Genomic DNA, 20360 nt, shown 5'->3' on the forward strand with positions numbered 1-20360 from the left:
TACAGAATGTACTCATTGTCATCTATCACGCCAGTCCTTAGTGTGCCCCAGGGCCATTTAATTCCCAAGGATACTAGTCACCAAGAACACATGCAAAACAGGGAAGGAAAGGAACATGCCTCCTTCCCTGAGACCCGCGGGAACACACGGAGGGGGCGTGAGGGGGGGGGACTTGCAGAACCCTCTCTGGGTGGCTCGCGCTCGGCACAGAGCCAGCCTTTGGTTATCTGAGTAAAGTACGCCCCCGTCCCGCGTTCCTCTGATGGAGATGACCATGTTCCTATTTAAAACTCCAGCTACGGTTTCCTGTAAGTTTCAATAAATATTTAATGGAATCCAAAAGTTTTGGATAATTGTGGTGATTTTTCAAATTGAGACAGAGACGGAGAAAGAGAGAATGGGAACAGAAAGGAAGGTTGACCAGAAGCCAAAAAAACAGAGGGAACACTTCAATTTTAATCCTGGCCTGCGGAACTGGAGTGGGGTCACGTCTCTGTTCAGTGCATACGACTTTCCCTATGCACACAGAGTTCAAGGGATTCTTGAGAAAAAATATTGACTCTTAGACTCTCAAGCTGATACAAAAGAAAAAAAAAAAAATCAACCGAATCCACAGGACCTGGACTTATTCGCAGTGTCTCCCCCGTTCCGGTCACAGCACAGAACAGACAAACACGGAGTCAGCCTCACCTAGAGCCGGCGTCACGGCGGCCATGGGCGCGGAGGGGTCCAGCGGGAACCCGCTCATCATGAACGGGGCGTCCGAGGCGGCGCTGTCCATCTTCAGGTTGGGCAGGCTCATGTTCTGGGCCAGGTAGTACTGGTAGAGCTCGGCCTCGGCGGGCGAGGGCAGGCTGCCCAGGCCCAGGTGGCGGCCGTGCTGCACCTGCGTCATGTTCTGCTGCAGCAGCATCATGTTGTGCATGTGCTTCTCGCTGGTCATGTGGATGCGCAGGTTCCTGGCCACGTTGGTCTCGTAGTCACACACCTCGCACCGCCAGGTGGGTTTGGTTTTTGGTTTCGTGGGCGAGGGGGCCCCGCAGGAGCTGCTGATATTGGCCGCCGCGGCCGCCGCCGCCGCCGCCGCCGCCGCGGCCCCGGCCGAGTGGCTGAAGACCTGCTCGCCCCCGCCGTTCTGCAGGTTCTGCATGTTGTTGAGATGCTTGTCGGACTGCATGTGGATGCTGAGGTTGCCTTTGGTCGTTGTGGAGTAGTTACACACCTCGCAGCGGAAAGGCTTGTAACCACACGTGTAGCTCTCGCCTCGCGCCAGCCGGGGGTGGGGCTGCCCGCTTTTGCAGTAGACGCAGGAGCCCCCCGGCTCCGGGTGCTTCTCCTTCATGTGCGCCTCCAGCGTCTGCTGGTACTTGTAGTGCCAGTTGCACTTGGGGCACTTGAGGGTCTTGCACGAGTTACGAGAATGCATCATGGTCATGTGGCCGCCCAGCGAGCGGGAGGAGCCCAGGACCGTGTCACATTTGGGGCACTCCACGCCGCTCCCCGAGGGGCACTCCCCCACCCCAAGCTCGCAGAGGGAGCCGGCGTGCTGGTGATGGGGGACGAAGCCCCCGTCGTCCCCCTCGGGGCTCTCATTTGGTTCTGGTGCTGTGGCATTGTCTTTATTGGCACTTTCGTCGGCGAAGTCCAGCCTCCTGCCGCCCTCTGCCACGTTGGCCCTGACGCCCTCACTGTTAAAGCTTAAACGATTCCTCCTGTTCGCACCATCGAAGACAACAAAGGAAGAAGCGGAATTAGAACTAGTAGAAGCTGCGCCCCTCGACAGAGTCTGGAGCACGTTAGGCATTAAGGGGGAGTTAGAAATGCTTTGGTTTGAGAGAGCCAGGTCCTTTTTGCTGCTACCTGCCGCGGCCCCGGACTCGTCATGGGGCCTGTCCTCCAGTTCCTCGTCCAACTCGCTGGGGAAGAGTCCTTTGCAACCCTCGTCTTCCTCCTCCTCCTCTTCCTCCTCTTCCTCGTCCTCCTCCTCCTCCGCCTCTTCCTCCTCCTCTTCCTCCTCCACCTCCTCCTCGGCTGGCCCTGCCTTCTCGGAGAAGCAGTCCGGGTCGCCCCCTTCCGGCTTCTCTCCTTCTGCTGCCCCGGGGTCCTTGCCCTCCGAGGATTTGGTAGGACTGGAGGCCAGAGGCCCCAGGGGGACTGAGGTAATGGGGGTCTTCAGGACCGAGCTGGTGAGCCCGCCAAGGTTCAAGAGGGTGCTGGGGGTCAGGATGCCGGCCGGGGGCTGCTCGGGGCCAGCGGCAGAGCCGGCGGGGAGAGCCTCCTCCCCTTCCATCCGAATGCCACTGAATTTACCGTAAAAACTGTGTCCGGGACCGATGAGGTTAGCTGTGGAAACTAAAGGGTGCTGAAAGTTTTTGTTTTTTGGTTCCAGAAAACTCACAAGGGGTTCCTTGTCTTTGCCAATCCCTTGGATGATAGCGGAGATGTTCTTGTTGCTAAGAATCTTCCGCTCGTCTTCGCTCAGGGTCATTCGATGGTCGTGCACCGCGTGGGTCACGAAGGAGCGGACGTACCCGAAGGAGAGCTTGCACAGGAAACACATCAGGATGGGCTTCCGCTTGCCGTAGAGCACGAAGCCGTCGAACTTGGACAGGTCCACGTTGTTGGGAACATCTTTGGATACGCAGGAGCTTTTGGCAGAGCCGTCGCTGTTCAGGTAATCCTTGTTGCTTTTGTGTCGCACGTCGAACACGCGGAAGCTGTGCAGGACGGGGCTGAGCCCCGCCAGGGCTGAGGTATTCGGGAAAGCCTGGTCTGGGCCCTCAAACCACTTCCCGAAGGATGAGGCTATGTGGAAAGTGTTGATGATCTGTGGGTAGACGGGTGCAGCACACGAAGGGTCCCCCGGCTTGCCCCCCGCCCCGGGGAGAGAGTTCAGGAAGAGCGAGGGGAGAGGCCCGCTGCCGCTGCCGCAGGCGCCCCCGCTCTGGGCCAGCTGGCTCAGGCTCTCCACGATGTAGGCCGAGCCGTCGGGCTGGTAGACGATCTCCCCAGCCAGGTTCTCCACGTCGCTCTCCTCGTCCCCCTCCTCGCTGCTGTCGCTCCCGCTCTCCTCCCTCGGGGGCCGCGGGGGGCGCGCGCTGGGGCAGTGGTGCTCCATGTAGGTCTGCAGGCTGGCGAAGGAGGCCGAGCACTCGTTGCAGCTGACCTCCTTGCCCGCGGGCTCGGCGGGGGGCCCGGCCGAGGTGCTCTCCGCCAGGCGCTCATTGAAGGGGGCCCTCAGGCTGTCCAGGGGCCCGTGGTTCTCGCTTGTGGACGGCTCCATGCCACTGGGTTTGTCGGGGAGGTGGGTGCTGCTGAGTTCAGTCCATTGCTGGTGCTGAGGGATCCCGCACCCATTGTCCTTCCCCGAGACGACGGGCGAGTCACAGCCTTCCATGGCAAGGCCTGCGTGGAGCTCTCATTGCACCCAGTACGGGTCGGACCTGAGGGCGGAGGCGAGGGGGGAAGAGGGAGAGGGGGAAGAGAGAGAGAAAGGAAAGAGGTTAGGAGGGCCGAGGCTAAGAGCAGTCCAACAGCTTCTGTCCACACCCACAACGGAGACCGCGGGGGCAGCAGGGACCCCAGCGGTGGCCCCAAGCTGTCCGACGCGCAGAGGGCAAGTGGCCCCCAGGCGTCACGGCTGGGGTCACGGCTTGGGGACGTGGCAGGAGCACAGGCAGGGGCATCAGGAGGACCCCTCTTAGTCTTCAGCTTGTCGGCTGCTCTACCCTGGAGACCAGTCTGGATTTCCGTTCTTTGCAAGCACATTGTTAGCACCAGGACTGGGCGCCGGCCACATTGGAGGGGGGGCCCCACCACTCCCCGCCCTCGGCTGTCCCAGCTGCCTGTGGGCCGGGGAGCAGGGGAGGGACAGACGAGAGGAGAGAGGTTTTGCACCCCCAGAACAGGAAAGGCTAACTGTGCAAGGACATGCTCATTGACTTGGAGAAGTTGCTGCTGTTGCTTTTACTGACCAAGGTTCTAGTTTGAAAAGTTCAGAGAAAAGCCCCTGAGGTCTGGGGAGCACTGTCCCATTTTACAAGCAGGAAAACTGAGGGGCAAATCCTTAAAACGTGCCCCTGCCACCCGACACCGTGAAACAGAGGCAGATCCCCGAGTTCCCTTCTCCGCCCCCACCCCTCCAGCAGCCTTGCTGGTGACTCAGCTGGCTCCCGACGGAAGACGGAAGACGTGTAGGTGCAAACACGAGCGTGATGTTTCTAGGAAGAACCTCCCAGACGCAGTGGGCCGACGCCCCCTCCGGCAGGCAGCATGGATGTCGCCCCGTCTGGAGGGAGCCCCGTCACCACGGGCTGGGTGCTGTCTGCTGTCAAGGATCTTAGCAGCAAAGCGAGACGGCAGCTGGGCTCGGCCAGCCCCTGTTCCCACCTGTCTCTTAGTTATTAGTTGCTACCCAAGCAGCTGTCCTTCAGCCCTGGGGCTTTTCCGTTTCCGACTCCCAAGTGCCACTGAGCTGAACTTGCCCTCCGAGACCTCGCGTCCCTGGAGAGGGCGGCATCAGATCACCCGCTGCTGCTGTGCTCCTGTGGCAAGGACCTCACGGAGCGTCTCTTCCACCCAGCGCTGCTCCTACAGCAACTCAGAGCCTCAGATGCCTCACCCGGCCCCGATCCCGGTCTGCAAATCCCAGGCAAGCCTCCCTCCCCTGCCGCCCTGCACCTCCTTCCTGGAGAACACTTGGCTGCTTCCCCACCCACCATCTCATTCATACACAGCAGATGAGGGTTTTGGCTGTGTTTGGTCCCACCCCACCCCCCAAACCCCCATCTTTCGTTCTCTTTTCATTTCTTGATTCTTGACTGCACAGTGAGCCAACAGCTCCCCCTCGGGAAAAGATGGGGAAGGCAGGTTTACCAGAAGCCTTAGGAGAAATAACTTTTTGGAAGAATGTGTCAGGTTTTGTTTAAAGCGCCTGCGCGCGCACACACACACACACACACACACACACACACACACACGACACTCTCCACCTCCCCGTTCATAACCTCAAACTCCACGACGACAAAGTTCTGTGCGCCTGAGAACAGACACATTGATTTTCAGCGAAGGTGACTACACGAAACCGGACCGAACAGCAGATGGATGGGACTTCCCCGCCAGGCTCGGCCGGCACACAGGTGAGAAGCCGGGTGGCTCTCCTTAAGGATGCGCCTGATTGACAGCTCAGGCCAGAAAGGTTGGCAGGCCTGAAGGGGCGGGAGGGTTAACAGCCCGATTGTAAAATCGATGTCATAAATGCTTGGTAAGTTACAGGAACATGCGGGAAGGGGAGGCCACGATTGATAAAGGAGAACAGCTTTGATGCTTCACCAGGGACTTGTGTATCGACAGCGAAGCCAATCTCCTCTCCAGCCGGGGCTGGGCCAGAGAAACCTGCAAGCGTTTACCAATTAATTGGTGGGCTTTTCTTGCTGTTCTCTTCTTCCTCCTCCTCCTCCTCCTCCTCCACAACTCACCCACTTAAGGGGTTGGGACTTTTGAAAACTCGCCTAACTTTGTTTTCTATTTCCAAGCAAATGTCAAGAATGACACTGTGGCCATCCCTGACAGACAGACGACCCCCTGGGTGGTGACACTGGCCCATGGAGGGGCCCGTGGGAGACTATTCATGTGCAGGGATCCCTGGGAGAGAAGGATCCCACTCTGGGATCGAAGCTGCCTGCTCTGGGCTTGCTGTCCCTGCACGCCGGCCGTGACAGGCAGGACCTTTCACAGCCTCGCTGCGCCACGTATGGATCAGGGAGCAAGAGAATCAGCTTCACCGGGGCGCTGGGAGGAACGCGCTCTCAGCCCTACCCCAGGCCAGAAGCCGCACGTTTCGCGTGGTCCTTGGAGGGCGCGCTTCATTCAAGTCGGCCACCCTCTGCTACACAACATCTCCACCGGACGGCCAGCTCCCCCGCTCTGTCCCTGCACTGCTCGGGGCCAGGCAGGGTCAGGCTCGGACTCCTCCACCGGTCCCTGGGAATGAGGGGACAGGGTGCACAAGAGGGGACCAGAACGCAGAGATGAAGAAACCTCTGACGCTTCCCAGTTCTGCAGCTCAAGGGCCTCAGGCCGTCCACCACTCTCCCGCCCGTCCCTCTCGCTCTGTTTATCAGCCAGTCGATAAGAAAAAGGTAGTTCTTACTTAAGGAGGCAGAAGTCAACTCGGCAGGTCGATCAGCACTCTGTCTGTAAACACGGTTTCCCGTAAAATCAATGATCTTCAGTTACAGAGGGCGGCCTGGGAACCTGGCGGGTCCCCGCGCTCACAGGCACCCCTGCAGCAGCCTCTGTTCGGGCCCCCGCCCCAGCTCTGCGCCCCCTTCCTCATCCTTCACTCACCAGGGCCAGCTCACACATCACGGCCCCCCAGCCCTTCCTGCAGTCTGCTTCTCTTCAGCCACCTACACCCCCAAATCCCCCTCCAATACAGACGTGTTCTACTCATGCCCACCTAGCGTGCTCCACGTGGGTTGTGTGTGTGTGGTTTTAAGAATTCAGTTACTCTTCAGTAGAGCACCTCTCTCCAACAGGGGTTCAGGGGAACGAGAGGTGCGGTCGAGGGTGCTGGACTCGCTCTGCTGAGCTAAGCCTGCCATTCGAGAAGTCACCCTGTACCGAGAGCTTCAACGCCTTTATCAAGAGCCCCGGACACGTGCGCCCCTTCCAGTTCGTTTCCTTGGGACCTTCGTGTAAAGCTCCCTGCATCTCCCCAAATATCACGCCTTTGTTTTGAAGACACTGTTTAAAATGTTAAAAACCCCACCATGTCACCCGGAGGCCCCCCATTAACAAAGTCATCCATCTCCCTCTTTCAACTGAGAAGATGTGGCCGGGCAGTTTGATCACATTCCTTTAAGGAGGCAGGGCTGAGGCCGATGCAACAGTTACAGGGAAGCTGGCGGGGGGGGGAGTGAGGAAGGGGAGGAGGCTCCCACTGTTGCTCTCAGAGAATTAAACATGAACGTCGCACTGTGCAATTTTAAATTGTTAATTAGCACAGGGTTAATTAGGCGGTCCTTTCACAAGAGGTTGTTTGGCAGAAAACCAAGAAAGGAAACAAAGGGGGTGAAAAGGAAAGGAAAGGGAGAAGTGAGATAGCGAGAAACTGTTGCCTCAGTGAATAACCCAGGCAGCTTCGCCAGGAGAGGGAAGCCAGCGGGCAAGGATGCCACTTCCCCTGAGCTCGGCTGGAGCGGCCTCCGCTGGCTGCCTTCCTGGAGGCGACTTCGCAGGAGGTACCAAAAGCCTCAAGAATGCACATGCCCTCTGACGCGGCAATTCCCCCGCTCCAGGAGACAACCCAAGACACCACAGAGATAGATGATAAAAGAAATCTGGTGAGATGAGGGACTCTCTAAATTACAGTGCACAGAGCTCCATAGGATGTTATAAATACTAGAGGCCTGGTGCACAAATTAATGCACGGGTGGGGTCCCTCGGCCTGGCCAGCAATTGGGGCTGATCAGGGCTGGCCAGCCGGGGGGAGGGACCGCAGGAGGTTGGACCGCTGCGGAAGGTTGGCTGTGGGAGCGCACTGACCACCAGGGGGCAGCTCCTGCGTTGAGTGTCTGCCCCCTGGTGGTCAGTGTGTGTCATAGCGACCGGTCATTCAGTCGACAGGTTGTAATGGTCGCTTAGGCTTTTACTTTTATATATATATATATATGTATGTATATATATACATATATATATATATATATATATATACACTTATATATACACACACACACACACACACACACACACACATATATATAATTTTTCGGATAAATTATTTAAGGGTGTGGGGAAATGACCACCCGGGATGCTAAGTGAACAAAGCACATATAGGGTTGCATATGGAAATACATGAGGTTTATATAAAAAACTAGGGGATGAGGTAGTAAGTGCCTTTATTTCCCAAAGCTTTTTGAAATTAAACCATCATAAGGGAAGCCATCCCTCCTTGACGTGGGCATCATGTACAGGCCTGAAGGTACAGCACCACCCTGATGCTCAGAACCACTCCGTGAGACAAATTCTATTTTTATCCCCATTTTAAAGATGGGAAAACTGAGATTGCCCCAAGTTATGCAGCCTGAATAAAAAACTATACACAATGTGGCTGCCTGGAGCATGTGTTCTTGGCCACTGTACCAGGTTCTTCTTTAGCATCTATTTCTCCTGAATTCCAGAATGTCCTTACATCTGACATTCACACCCAATCTGTATGGACCCAGGGACTGCTCTGAGACCATGGGATAGCAGAATGGCTATGTAAAAGGACACTGCCACCTCATACAGAACCCTTCTTGCTTGGGAGTGCTGAGGGGAGGAGAGTTCAAAATGGCTTTTGTACTTGGATACCTTCACACAGGAGAGAGAGGGTCAAGCTGCTGCAACAAATTGTATGGTAGGCCCATTATCCTCACTTTTTTTAAGAAAAAAAAGGGGGGGGGAGATTCCAGACACCATAAATCAAAAAGTGCATTGGGCCCTAGCCGGTTTGGCTCTGGATAGAGCATCGGCCCTGGGATTGAAGGGTCCCAGGTTCGATTCCCATCAAGAGCACGCACCTCGATGGCAGGCTCGATCCCCAGCCCTGGTCGGGACGTGTGCAGGAGGCAACTGATCAATGTCTCTCTCTCACATTGATATTTCTCTCTCTGTGTCTCTCCTCCTCCCTTCTGCTCTGTCTAAAAGTCAATGCAAAAATTTCCTCAAGTGAGTATTAACAAAACAAACGAACAAAAAAAGCATTCATTCATTCACACATTCACTCAATATTTACTGTGCACCTACCATGTGTCCGATGCTAGGGAATCAAGGTTAAACAGGTCACATCCTACATTCTTGTGGGGGAGAGATGGCCAACAAACAAATATAACATTAAGTGGTGAAAAGCACTCAGAATAATATAAAGCAAGAAAAGGGGGAAGAGTGATGTGTGTGTACATCATCTTGGATAAAGTAATAATATTAGATTTAAAAGGCATGTTGTAGATTATATATTGCAAGCTCCTCATAGTTTGAGAACAGATTCAAGAGTGGCTGAATAGAATCTAGAAAGAAAAAAAAAAAAGATAGTCCTGAGGAATTAGCAATTAAACTGAAATATAGCTTCACTCGGACTCAATGATCTGAGAAATGTAGCAGAGAGTACTGTTTGATTTTAATAAGCTATTCCAGAGTTTATCATTTCTTTGTATCCAGGATAGCAAAATGTCTTTCAGATAAAAAACAAACAAAAGACAAACAAACAAACCAAAAAAACCTCTAGCTGAACGTTATAGCTGGCGGGTGCCATTACCTGAGGTCAGCGGGCTAGTGACAGGCCTCAAGATTCTGTCTTGTCCCTGGTTCCCTTCACGTAAATCAACAAATTGAGGGGCAAGACCAAGCACACACGCCAATCTGCAAAGTCCATAAAGATAAGAGGACTAACTAACACAATAAATGGTGGAATCAAAACAAACAAAAAAATCTCAGCAAGTTGGGACAAGGCTCAAAGGACCAAGACGAAATGTTGAAAGGATACATAGGAAGCCCTGAATTTACCTTCAGGCAGGCAGTGAGACCAACAGAGGATGGAAAGGCTTGGATTAACAGGAATTCATGCTAAAACGACCTGGCAGCATCACTTTACTACAAATTCCGTGACCGCCCAAAGCTGACATGGCAGTCAAAGAGGCAAACGCAACCTCTGGCCACGGGAGTACGCTATTCCCGTGGAAACTCAACAGGCCCGCAGCCCGTCCTGTTCTCTGTCGGCACGAAGAACGTGGCGATCCACTCGGGGGGAATCTGGTAAGAAGGGTCCCGACAAACAAACCTGAGTGTGGTCAGGACGGCCGGCCACGAACAGCGCAGGAGCGTGGAAAAGAGAGGTCCCATTGCCCCGTAAGACCACTCTGCTCGACCATATGAAGGCCTGCCCGCCACCTACAAGGAGGATTAGTTACTGCTCTTCTACCTAGCTTCAGGGTTTAACTAGGGGTGATGAGGGAAATTTATTAGGAATTAGAGCTCAGTTCAATGGAAGTAAGACACTTTCTCAAGATTATCAAAGTCCTCCGATGGAAGGCTGCCTCTGGTGAAAGACCGCAATCTCTGGGTTTCGTAAATTTGGGAAAGGGGGCTTTGGCTGTGGCCAGGAAGTGCCAGAAGGCAGCCTCTCAGGTCCTTGAAAAGGTGAAGATTCTTTTCATTCCTGGGTTATCAGTCCGGTGACTCAATCAGCTTTAACCTCCTCCCCTCCGACCCCACAGTAACGTGGCACCAGGCGACACACTGCCGTCCTGGGGTTATCACACCGCTGTGATGACCGCTGACTGGTCTCTCTGCCGCTGGGCTGTGAGCAGCTGGAGAGCAGGTCTGATGCCTCCGTCATCTCTGTATCCGCCACGTCCAAGATGGAATAGGTGCTTCCTGAAACTATGAGGGAGCATGAGGGAGCGTAAGGCATCGGGAGAAAGGATGACACTTTGAGAAGAAAAATTAGGGTCCCTGAACACGATCTGTCTCTTTTTCTCTTCGTTGAAGAAATGCCTGGTGTGACCCTCTGGAGTTAAATGGAATCATGCTCCTTGGAGAAATGGACAATTCTTGGGTTGGGGCAGACAGAGTGCAAGATGATCCTAGGGCAGTGGTCGGCAAACTGCGGCTTGCGAGCCACACGCGGCTCTTTGGCCCCTTGAGTGTGACTCTTCCACAAAATACCACGTGTGGGCGTGCACGTACAGCGCGATTGATACTTCGTGGCCCATGTGCAGAAGTCGGTTTTCGGCTCTCAAAAGAAATTTCAATCGTTGTACTGTTGATATTTGGCTCTGTTGGCTAATGAGTTTGCCGACCACTGGCCTAGGGCATCTTCCTTTTTTCTTTTTAAAGATCTTTATTGATTTTTGAGAGAATGGAAGGGAGAGGGAGAGAGAAATATCAATGTGAGAGCAAAACACTGATCCAGCTGTTTCCTGCATGTCCCCCACCAGGGATCGAGCCCACATCCCAGGCGTGTGCCCACACTGGGAATCGAACTGGCAACCCTTTGGTGCACAGGATGACACCCAACCAACGGAGCCACACCGGCCAGGGCTGGAGCACCTTCTTGAGACAGAACACAAGGATGTGCTCGAAGAATGATCAGAACGTGTCAAAAAAACACAGGAACGGGTTAAATGGGGTTCCCACTGCTGGAAGATGGTACAATTTGAGCAAGAAAATAAAATGAGAGTAAAGGATTACAACCCAATGCATAAAATAAAAACCCATAACTCCATACTTTCGTAAGTTCTCTTTAGGGCAGAAATCCAAATAACAAATGCAGATGGAATTATGGAGTTAGAAAATTACCATTCAGTAACCACCTATTACAACCCATTTAGGAAAAAAACTGATGGATACCAAAACTGATGGATAAAAGTTTGAGGATATTTACAAAGTCTCAAAGCTTCTCCACAAAACACATACTAATCACAGAAAGGACAACAGTTAAGTGTGCAGCAGAGAAACCTGGCACCTTACACACACATGATCGAAGTTCTCATCACCCGGAGTGAGACAGACAAAAATTCTTTTGCCTTTGGAGAGCAACACGACACCCCCTCCCCGATATTCCTGCCAGAAATGCAAACCCTGGATCTAATCGCGAGGGAACATGACACAAATCCCAGGGAGGACAGCCCACAACGTGGCCTACGCTCTTCCGGAAGGTGAGTGTCGGGAAACAGGACTGCCTCCGAGTACAGGAGGCTGAAGAGATGCCACCAAGGAACGTAACCCCGTCTGAGGTTTCCTGTGCCGGGCATCACCGGGACCACTGGCAGACTCCAAATCAGGCCTCCAGGTCCGATAACCGTAGTCTGTGAATGCTCATGTCCTAATTTCGAGACCTGTGTTGTGGTTATATAAAAAGAGTCTTTGTTTTTAAGAAATCCACACTGATATATTTAGAGGTGAAGGGTCATGACATCTCAATGTTCAACTGGTTTAGGAAAAACCCGTGTGTGTGTGTACGTGTGTGTGTGTGTGTGTGTGTGTGTGTGTTACATAGAGACCGACAGCTAGAAATATGAAAACATGTTAACACGGGAGGGGTCTTGACCAAGGGTACATGATAATTCTTTATTCTCTTATAATTTTTCCGTACAGCAAAAGAAAAAAGATTGTCCCGTGTTAAGACCTCTACATAGTGAGCCTTCAAAGACATAGGAGCAGCCAGCCCACCCTGGCTCCCATGTCCTGCCTTCACAGGAAATCCATTGCTGGCCCAGCTTCATGCAGGGAGGGAGGCGGGCCAGGGAGGCACAGACAAGAGCAGAAAACTGGCCTTCCTTCTTCCAGCCAAGAGGCTCTGGACAGAGCTCTAGATGCCTTTCTGATTGGAGCAGAATTTCAAGTAACACAACACTGCAAGGCACTCACCCAACTCACCCATCATCTGACTCGGATTCCCCTAACCTGGTGAAAGCAGTTCTAAATGCAAGGACACGTTCAGCCACCACAGAACAGTGGAACCCCAACAACCCACAGCGGGTGAGCATTGCTCAATCTGGGCTAAAACATTTGAGAGAAGAATCCACAACAATGACTAAACCATCCCTACCTCCTAGAAAAAAAAAAAAAAGGCAACCCAGATTCTCAGATAAGCAGATACCTCATTCAAGGGGCAGAGAAAGAATGCCCTCATCTGTTCAGCCTGGAATCCACTGGAGAACCATATCCAATTCCATTCTGGGCTCTGTACAATAACTGTATTTGTGTATTGACTGCTGCATACAAGTCAATAAGTGTTAAATCACAAGCAGGTGAGATTCCACCCCGCGTGGTAGCAATTTCCCAGTAGCCTGAAGAATCATCCCGTAACGGCGGCAAGGCCGGAGCGCGCGCGTGCGTGAACGGCCCCTGGAGCTGCAGAGGCCTCCTGCCCGGAAGGCCCAGAGCGTCGTCAGGCCCTGGGCTCCGTGCTTGCTCCTAAGTGCATCCGTGCTCTTTCCAGCGTGAACGTAAATCAGCCTGCCAGTGGGAAGTGCTAGCTCAGTCCCTGCAGCAGGGAATCCACCACCGCCGCAAAGCTCTGCGGAGCGGGAGGCGCAGCGGAGGGAGGTGAGACCAGGAGGAGAGGTCCTGGAACGCAGGCTGGGGTGTGGGAAGAGAGGAGCTGGTATTTAGGGGAATCGAATGTTTTACTGTCTATGCAGATACAGCCGCAGTTCCACAACGACCAACGCCATGGGTGCGATCATAAAAAGCAAAACGACACGCTATTCCTTATACTCTGCCTTGTTCTCCAAAAGGATCTGGGGCAACTGAACCAGCTATTCGAGTATTTGTATCCCAGCACTGAGGTACTTACTTAGGCATCCACTCTGAGGCCTTTATGCTGAAGACAGAAGACCAGCATCCTGCGTCCATCCCTGGCCTGAATGGCTCTCTCCTGACCAGGATTGAATCACCATGAAGCACTGGTTTCCCCTCCCAGATTTGACACGGCACCTCCTTTCACCAAACACAGTACCGCCAACTTCCCCGCTGCACCGCCCCCGCCCCCGCCCCTCCTGGCTGGCAGGTGCAGAGCTCAGTCAACCCCACCTGCGTTCATCACTTGGCGCTTTCCCGGCTGAACTGGATACCTGCCCACACTAGCTGTAGCTGACTACTTCAAGGCTTCCTTTGCCAGCACCCAAAACTCTCATGCCCTCCAATTTCCTCGACATCCCTCTCACTTCTGACCTCTCCATTCGTGCCGTTGGGTGGCAGAGCCTACACTGGATGGTGGGAAAACGTGCCATCTGGCCCATTACAGTTTCAATCTGGCATCTCATGATGTTAAACTTACTTTAAACAATTTCTCCTAATTAAAGTATACTATGAACTCATTTTTTAAAATGGATATGTGCAGAAGAATTCAACAGCTAAAATAAAAAATCATCTATAATTCCACCAGCCAGGAAGCCACTGATAGGCAGGGGAGATTTGGATTTTTTTCTTCTGCCCGTCTATAGTTACAGACCGCACTGCCTCTTATGTGGACTGCCCTTTTAACTTAATTTAGCATGAAAGTTTTCCCTTGACGTCCAATATTCTTCATAAGTTAGAATTAATGGCTGCATAGATACTACATCCTATGGACACAGCATAATCCCTCCACTAAATTCTACTAGTGGATTTAGGCAATTCCTAATATTTCGCAGTGAAAGCTGCAATAAACTCTCATAAGTCTTTGTAAGTATATAATTAACAAAACAACTAATAAAATATAAGTAGCAGTTCCATTACTACCCACTTATTCGGGCCAGGCATGCTTCTAAGCAATTTCAAATATACATTATTTCATTTGACCCTCAAAACAGCCCATTTTACAGATGAGGAAGTTGAGGCTTAAAGGGTGAAGTATCTTATGCAGGTCACCTACTAGCTAAGTCAGCCTTTTCAACCAGTAAGCCTTCCTTGCTACTAAAACCTAGGCTCTTCTTGGTGACATTCCTAGCTTTTGAGCCAGTAGAATTGCTGGCCCAGAAGCGAGGAACACTTAAGGTCTCTAGCATATGCCAAACAGTCCTCTAGGAAAGCCCTTCCAATTCATGCTCGCACTGGCATCCATTTTCCTGCACCTTCATCAATAGTGGGTATTATTTTGTTGTGTGTGTGTGTGTGTGTGTTTTTAAGTGTCTATTTGGCAGGCAAGAAATCACATCTCATTTTAACTCATGTTTTGCTCGTAAGAGAGAATCCATCTGCAAATGGTGGTTGGCAGTTTATATTTCTTTTGTGAATCCCCTGCCACTTGTACAGTGGGGGAGTGTTGTCCTGCCTTGAGGATTAGTAAGAGGGCTTTATAGGATTTCACTGGTGATCCCTCCCTCGATTCTCCACCATGTTCCACAAACCCACGGGCTCGGAGAGGACAGTCTGACCTGCTAACGTTGCTGGTTCAGACCATGTCTCTTGTCCTTCCCTCGGATCCCACTCGTTGAACCGCGTGGACACTTCCTCCACACCTCTCGCCCGAAGCCCGGTGGATGTTCCCTCCTCTCTGTTTACAGAGAGCTGTCCCGCATCAACAGTTCTCACGCTCGCTGTGCAGTGGAGCCGACGGTGGGGCTTAGTCAAGGTATGAAGTTGCCAGGCTCTGCCCTCGACTCCAGGATCGGGTCGCCAGAGGAAAGGGCTGGACACTGCTGCAGGTGGTCCGGAGGCCCTCTGTCTCTGAGGCCACCGAGGCCCACTGCGGCCCATGGCTTTCCCCCTCTGTCATCTTTTTTAAAAAAATATATTTTATTGATTTTTTACAGAGAGGAAGAGAGAGGGATAGAGAGTTAGAAACATCGATGAGAGAGAAACATCGATCAGCTGCCTCCTGCACACTCCCTACTGGGGATGTGTCTACCACCAAGGTACATGCCCTTGACCGGAATCGAACCTGGGACCCTTCAGTCCGCAGGCCGATGCTCTATCCACTGAGCCACACCGGTTTTGGCCCCCCTCTGTCATCTTCATCAATGTCCCCACAGTCTGAACTGCTGACCCTACCACCTTGACATCTCCTTCCCCCCTTCGCTGCTCTGACACAACTTCCTGGCTCTCTCCATCTCTCCGAAGTTTACTCTGTCCTCTCCCTGATCCTAAGCTCTCCATGGATGCGCTTTCCCACTGCTTTGATAGCATCCCCTCCTACTTTAACCCACAGAAATTCCTCCTCTCCGTTCTCCTATCATCAGACCTCCCCCCCTGGCTCTCTGCTCTTATCTCTGTCCACCTTAACTACTTCTGTGGTTTCAATTACTGAAATTATGAGTTGACTCCCAACACAAAATGTTCCATTCCTGACTTATCGCTTGAGTCTGTGTCTCATACTTTCCATAGACCACAAGATATCTAAGTGGCTATAGCTCTCCATCTCTCAACGCTCAGCATGGCCCAACTTGTCCAAATGGAACTGCCCCTCGCGGACCACCTGGTCTCTCCAGATGGGACTCTTGGTACCATCTTTGATTTCAGAAAACAGAAAGGGAAGGTCAGTCTAGGCTTCCCAATGCCATGTTCTGCGGGTGCCTTTCCCAGGCAAGAACCAACTGCTAAAACAGCCCAACCTACACTCTTCGGAAGGTTTGAAACTAAGAGCTGCCCCCCTACACACACTACTACTCCATCACTTCTCTCTCAATCAGGAGGATCGCCCCCCCCCCCCCCATCATCTCCATGTTCTTACACACTCCTAGTCTTGGTTCCTGCAGCCCCAAGCCCTTCCTTTCTCTTCCTCGACATTAATTCAAACCTTGGACATCCTTTAAGAAGTGCAAGCTCAAGTTCCAGGTAGGCAGTAATATCCCTGCTACCACTCAACCCCCCAAACCTCTCTCCTCTCTGCATGCCTACAGCAATCGTCACCACACCGTCACTAGAACAATCTCTCCTTGCTTCACTTCCTTTGCTTTTATCTCCACAACGCGACTATAAGCTACCGGAGGGCAAAACTCAGATAGTATTTCTGTTCATCTCCTAGCACAGTGGTTGGCAAACCGCGGCTCGCGAGCCACATGCGGCTCTTTGGCTCTTCCACAAAATACCACATGCGGGTGCGCACGTACAGTGCGATTGAAACTTCGTGGCCCAGGCGCCGAAGTCGGTTTTCGGCTCTCAAAAGAAATTTCAATAGTTGTACGGTTGATATTTGGCTCTGTTGGCTGATGAGTTTGCCGACCACTGTCCTAGCACATGCTGAGTGTGCGGTATGGACAAAAGACTTGATGAACGGCACCCTGTCTCTGTCTACCAGACGTCTTCAATAACATTCGTGGGAGGGTGCTGATCTCAACATCACATACAACCGATCGCCAAAGACCCAACCATCCTAATTTGGAGGCTCGGTATGATTCCAGAGTATTTCAGTATTCTGTGGTTTACAGCATTAGTTTGTATTATTCCCTGCTCCAAAATTACGGAGGGCCTGAAGTCTACCATATTGACCCCTGTTCAGCCATCGGAAATAGCTGGTCAATGACACAAAAGTCCAGGAAGCCAGGCAAATCCTAACATACTATTCTGTTGAGGAGGAACGGGGGAATTGGGTCCCAGACCATATACAGGTGAACCTCAGGGGAAGGGTTAAGAAGCCGTACTCATTGGTTTAATAGGCCAATGAGCCTATGAGGCTTCCTGGATTCTTATTTTGAGGCAGCTGTTAGCAGAACTTTTAATTTGAATAGTACGAGTAATTGTAGTTCAAGGCTGCCCACACCCAAGAGAGACTGAACTGGGGAAGATCTATGTATGTCTTTGCACTTGTTTCAGAAATGCAGGTAGGAGCAGACATGGACCTGAAGCCTTCTTGCATACAGATCTGACCCACCTGAGCACCAACGAATAACCTCCTACAGCTGTTTTTCTCCTGGTCCTGGGGCAGCACCTGGGAACCCCATCTCACTTTCCCCCAGAGAGAAAAACCAGCCGGTGCTCTGTGATCACCAACTCGGCCCCCTGCGGTTCGCAGGCCAGGTGACGGGTGGCCTTGGGGGAAGGCAAGTCTCCTTCAGCAGCACCTCCAACATGGCTCTTTGAAAAAGGAGTGTCTTTTCCTCCCGACAGGAAGAACGCCACACAGTGGGCTCGCCATGGGCAGAGCTGGCACGGGGCTCCGGAATTGGCACCAGGACAAAACAAACAAGGGTTGCCCTTTGAGGGCTCATAAACGGGCGACACACACACACACACACACACACACACACACACACACACACGGCCTCTCACAGCAAGCTCCTCAGATCTTCCCAGGCTCCTTAGCATAAACAGCTTTTCACACAGCAGGGAGCCCGGAGGCACCACTACACTAAGCAGGGCCAGCAGCTATAAGGCCCAGCCCCTGGCAAGGGCCTGAAGAGGGCATCACCATGCAGAGGCCAACCCACCCCCCCTCCACAGGTTTCCCCTGTGCCTCAGGAGGGGCATGCCTGGCTGGGTGCCCCCAGGTACCACTCCAGGTGGTTTACCAAGGGTCTCCCCAACTTGCTATTTGGAGGGCACCCTAAGACGATGATTCCATCACCGAGCCGCCTCATCAGCTTCGTGTGACAAAACGGGAGATTTGAGAACATATTTCATATGGGGTAGCCCTCAAATCCTCGTGGCTACAAACTTCAATTCCCTTCCTCATTGGTGCCATGGAACGAGACAGCCATCGGGACCTTGGAAGCCTTCGGGACAGACTGGAGAGGGTGCAGGTCCTGCCCCTTTCAAATTCCAAAGCTGACCACGCAGCTGGGCGGTGGGCTGAGTGAAACTGAACTGTGTGTCCTATTCCTCGTGGCCCCTTCTCCGTCCCGCATGGTGAGGAGGACGCCCATTACTTGCACTGTTACTTTTAATCAAGAAAAACAGCTCCAGACACATTTACCACTGAGTGGCCCTAGGAATGCAGCCGAACAACAAAGAAACGTCCTTCTTCCGGCAGAAGGGTCCAAGACTTCGCACCCCTCTAACCTCCCGGAACCACCGGAAGAACCGAGCGACTGTGGGCAATCATTACACCCTCAGGAACTCGGCAAAAATGGCTCAGATGGTCTTTCTCCTCTTGCTGCTTCGGGGTCAGTAGCCACTGCGGAGAAGCACCAAGGCCACGTTAAAGAGTACTCGGATTAATTACGCCTGCAAGTCTCTTCTCCGAGCACTGCTAAGACGGAACAATTGAGTTTGGGAACGAGTGTGGTTACATATTTTTCCTTAATGGCTTCCTGAACACCCTGGTTAGGAGCGATCCCTGGGGGGGAATTGCCAGTTCAAGTCATAAAATGTGATCAATGTAGATCAAGACCCTGTGCTAAGTGTCTGAGATGAGAGAGGAGAAACGTACTTGTGCAAACACACAAACCTATGAAAAATGCATGTTAACCTAAAGAACGTCAGCTTCCCTTCCCAAGGGGCCCCCTCTCTCCTCCCCCCCGCCCCCCCCCAGCTCTGTGCATCCCACTAAAACTTTCGTCCAGCAGTCCTAATCCTGGACAGCGCCTGGACAAGAGAATGAGGTGGGAACTGTTCCCACGGCTCCACGCGGTTCCCACGCGGTTCCCACGCTAAGCCACACTAAAGACTGGGGGACTCCAACCTGGCCAGTTAATGGGGCCAACTCCTTAGGCCACAATAATAGAGGCCATTGGGGTTCTGGCCCCACTGGACTTGGTTTTAAGCTCCTGTGCATCATGCTTAGCCCTAACTCACTGGTTGCGCTAATGATTTTCAGTCACTCACGCCAGTATTTATTGAGGGCCTACAATGCACACAGTAGCCCTGCTACCAACACAGACTCCTGCTAGCTTGCTCTCATTAGAGTCCAGACAGGCAAAATAAGAGCTAGATGGCAATGCTCAGGGCGCTGGTAGGACAGACAGCACTTCACGTGGCCACTGAATTATCCAGGTTACTGCTCCCCTCATTCCAGGCTTATTCTCTCCTGCCAGAATCTGTCCTTCTGTCCACCAGATACGGTCGGTGATGACCTCTGACGTCCACTGCATTTAGAAACAGCTCAGCTATTGCGACACATGGTCTGGCAGGTTGAGCAATTGCCCTGAAACCCTATAGCACTGAGGACACAGCGGCCCCCACACTTGGGATCAGCCTACCATATCCTCTAGCCGTGCTAATCCCTCTCAGCGTCTCGGCCTCAATCCACATGGGAGTCACCAATTAAAGGAACATTAGGGTTGTTTGAGACTGACCATTTCCCGACAGCTCAGGATTTTCACCCCTGGGACACGGGGCGGGCTGTCCCTCTAATAACCTGTGAGGCACTGCCAGAGCCACGGAAGCGCGGGTCCTCTCGTGTGATGCTGCCGGGCTGCCGGAGACCATGGGAGTTGCTTTCCGCTGGCTCCTCTCAGGTGATCCAACAGGTTTCCCACAGCCCCCCTTCCCCCCCCCCCCCGCCCTTTGCATTCCCCATCCTGGTGTCTTTGGCCTCAGTTCCTCTTTAGGCTGACCGCAGTGATTTGACCGGCTCGCACACATGACGGCAGAATGTTCTGGAAGCAGTGCCCAACCTCCCCAAGTCTTATCAAGGAGGTGCTGGGTTGGCGTGTGGACACCTTCGCTGCACTCCACGGGGAGGTGGCTCAGCCCAAACCATGCCCTTTCACAGAGCCTCATACTCACGACACGGTACTGGGAGTTGCAGGGAATAATGCGGATGGTGGGCGGGGGGGGGGGGGGGGAGTCCCGTTGTTAATGGACTGATAGTTGAAGCATAAAGTCTAAGAATTAAAACAAACCAGCTCTGAGAAGTCTATTCACCAAACTTAACTTGGCTTTGCGTGGTTTCCCCCTCCCCCTCCCTCCTACCTCCAACCATCTGGCTCCTGTCACAGGTCAGTGGAAGAAGC

The 20360-nt window shown here is 52.7% G+C and overlaps 1 protein-coding gene across 1 annotated transcript in view; it reads right to left on the minus strand.

Annotated features, from left to right (window-relative positions):
* The window catches only part of ZFHX3 (zinc finger homeobox 3), a 160833-nt gene extending 157436 nt beyond the window's left edge, over positions 1-3397 (minus strand). The window contains exon 1 of the mRNA XM_054710419.1: positions 691-3397. Within this exon, the coding sequence (XP_054566394.1) occupies positions 691-3397 (2707 nt within the window). The remainder of the gene's footprint in view (positions 1-690) is intronic.
* Between the last annotated feature and the right edge of the window lie 16963 nt (positions 3398-20360).

Source organism: Eptesicus fuscus, chromosome 21 (genome assembly GCF_027574615.1).
Source record: "Eptesicus fuscus isolate TK198812 chromosome 21, DD_ASM_mEF_20220401, whole genome shotgun sequence".
Taxonomy (NCBI): Eukaryota; Metazoa; Chordata; class Mammalia; order Chiroptera; family Vespertilionidae; genus Eptesicus; species Eptesicus fuscus.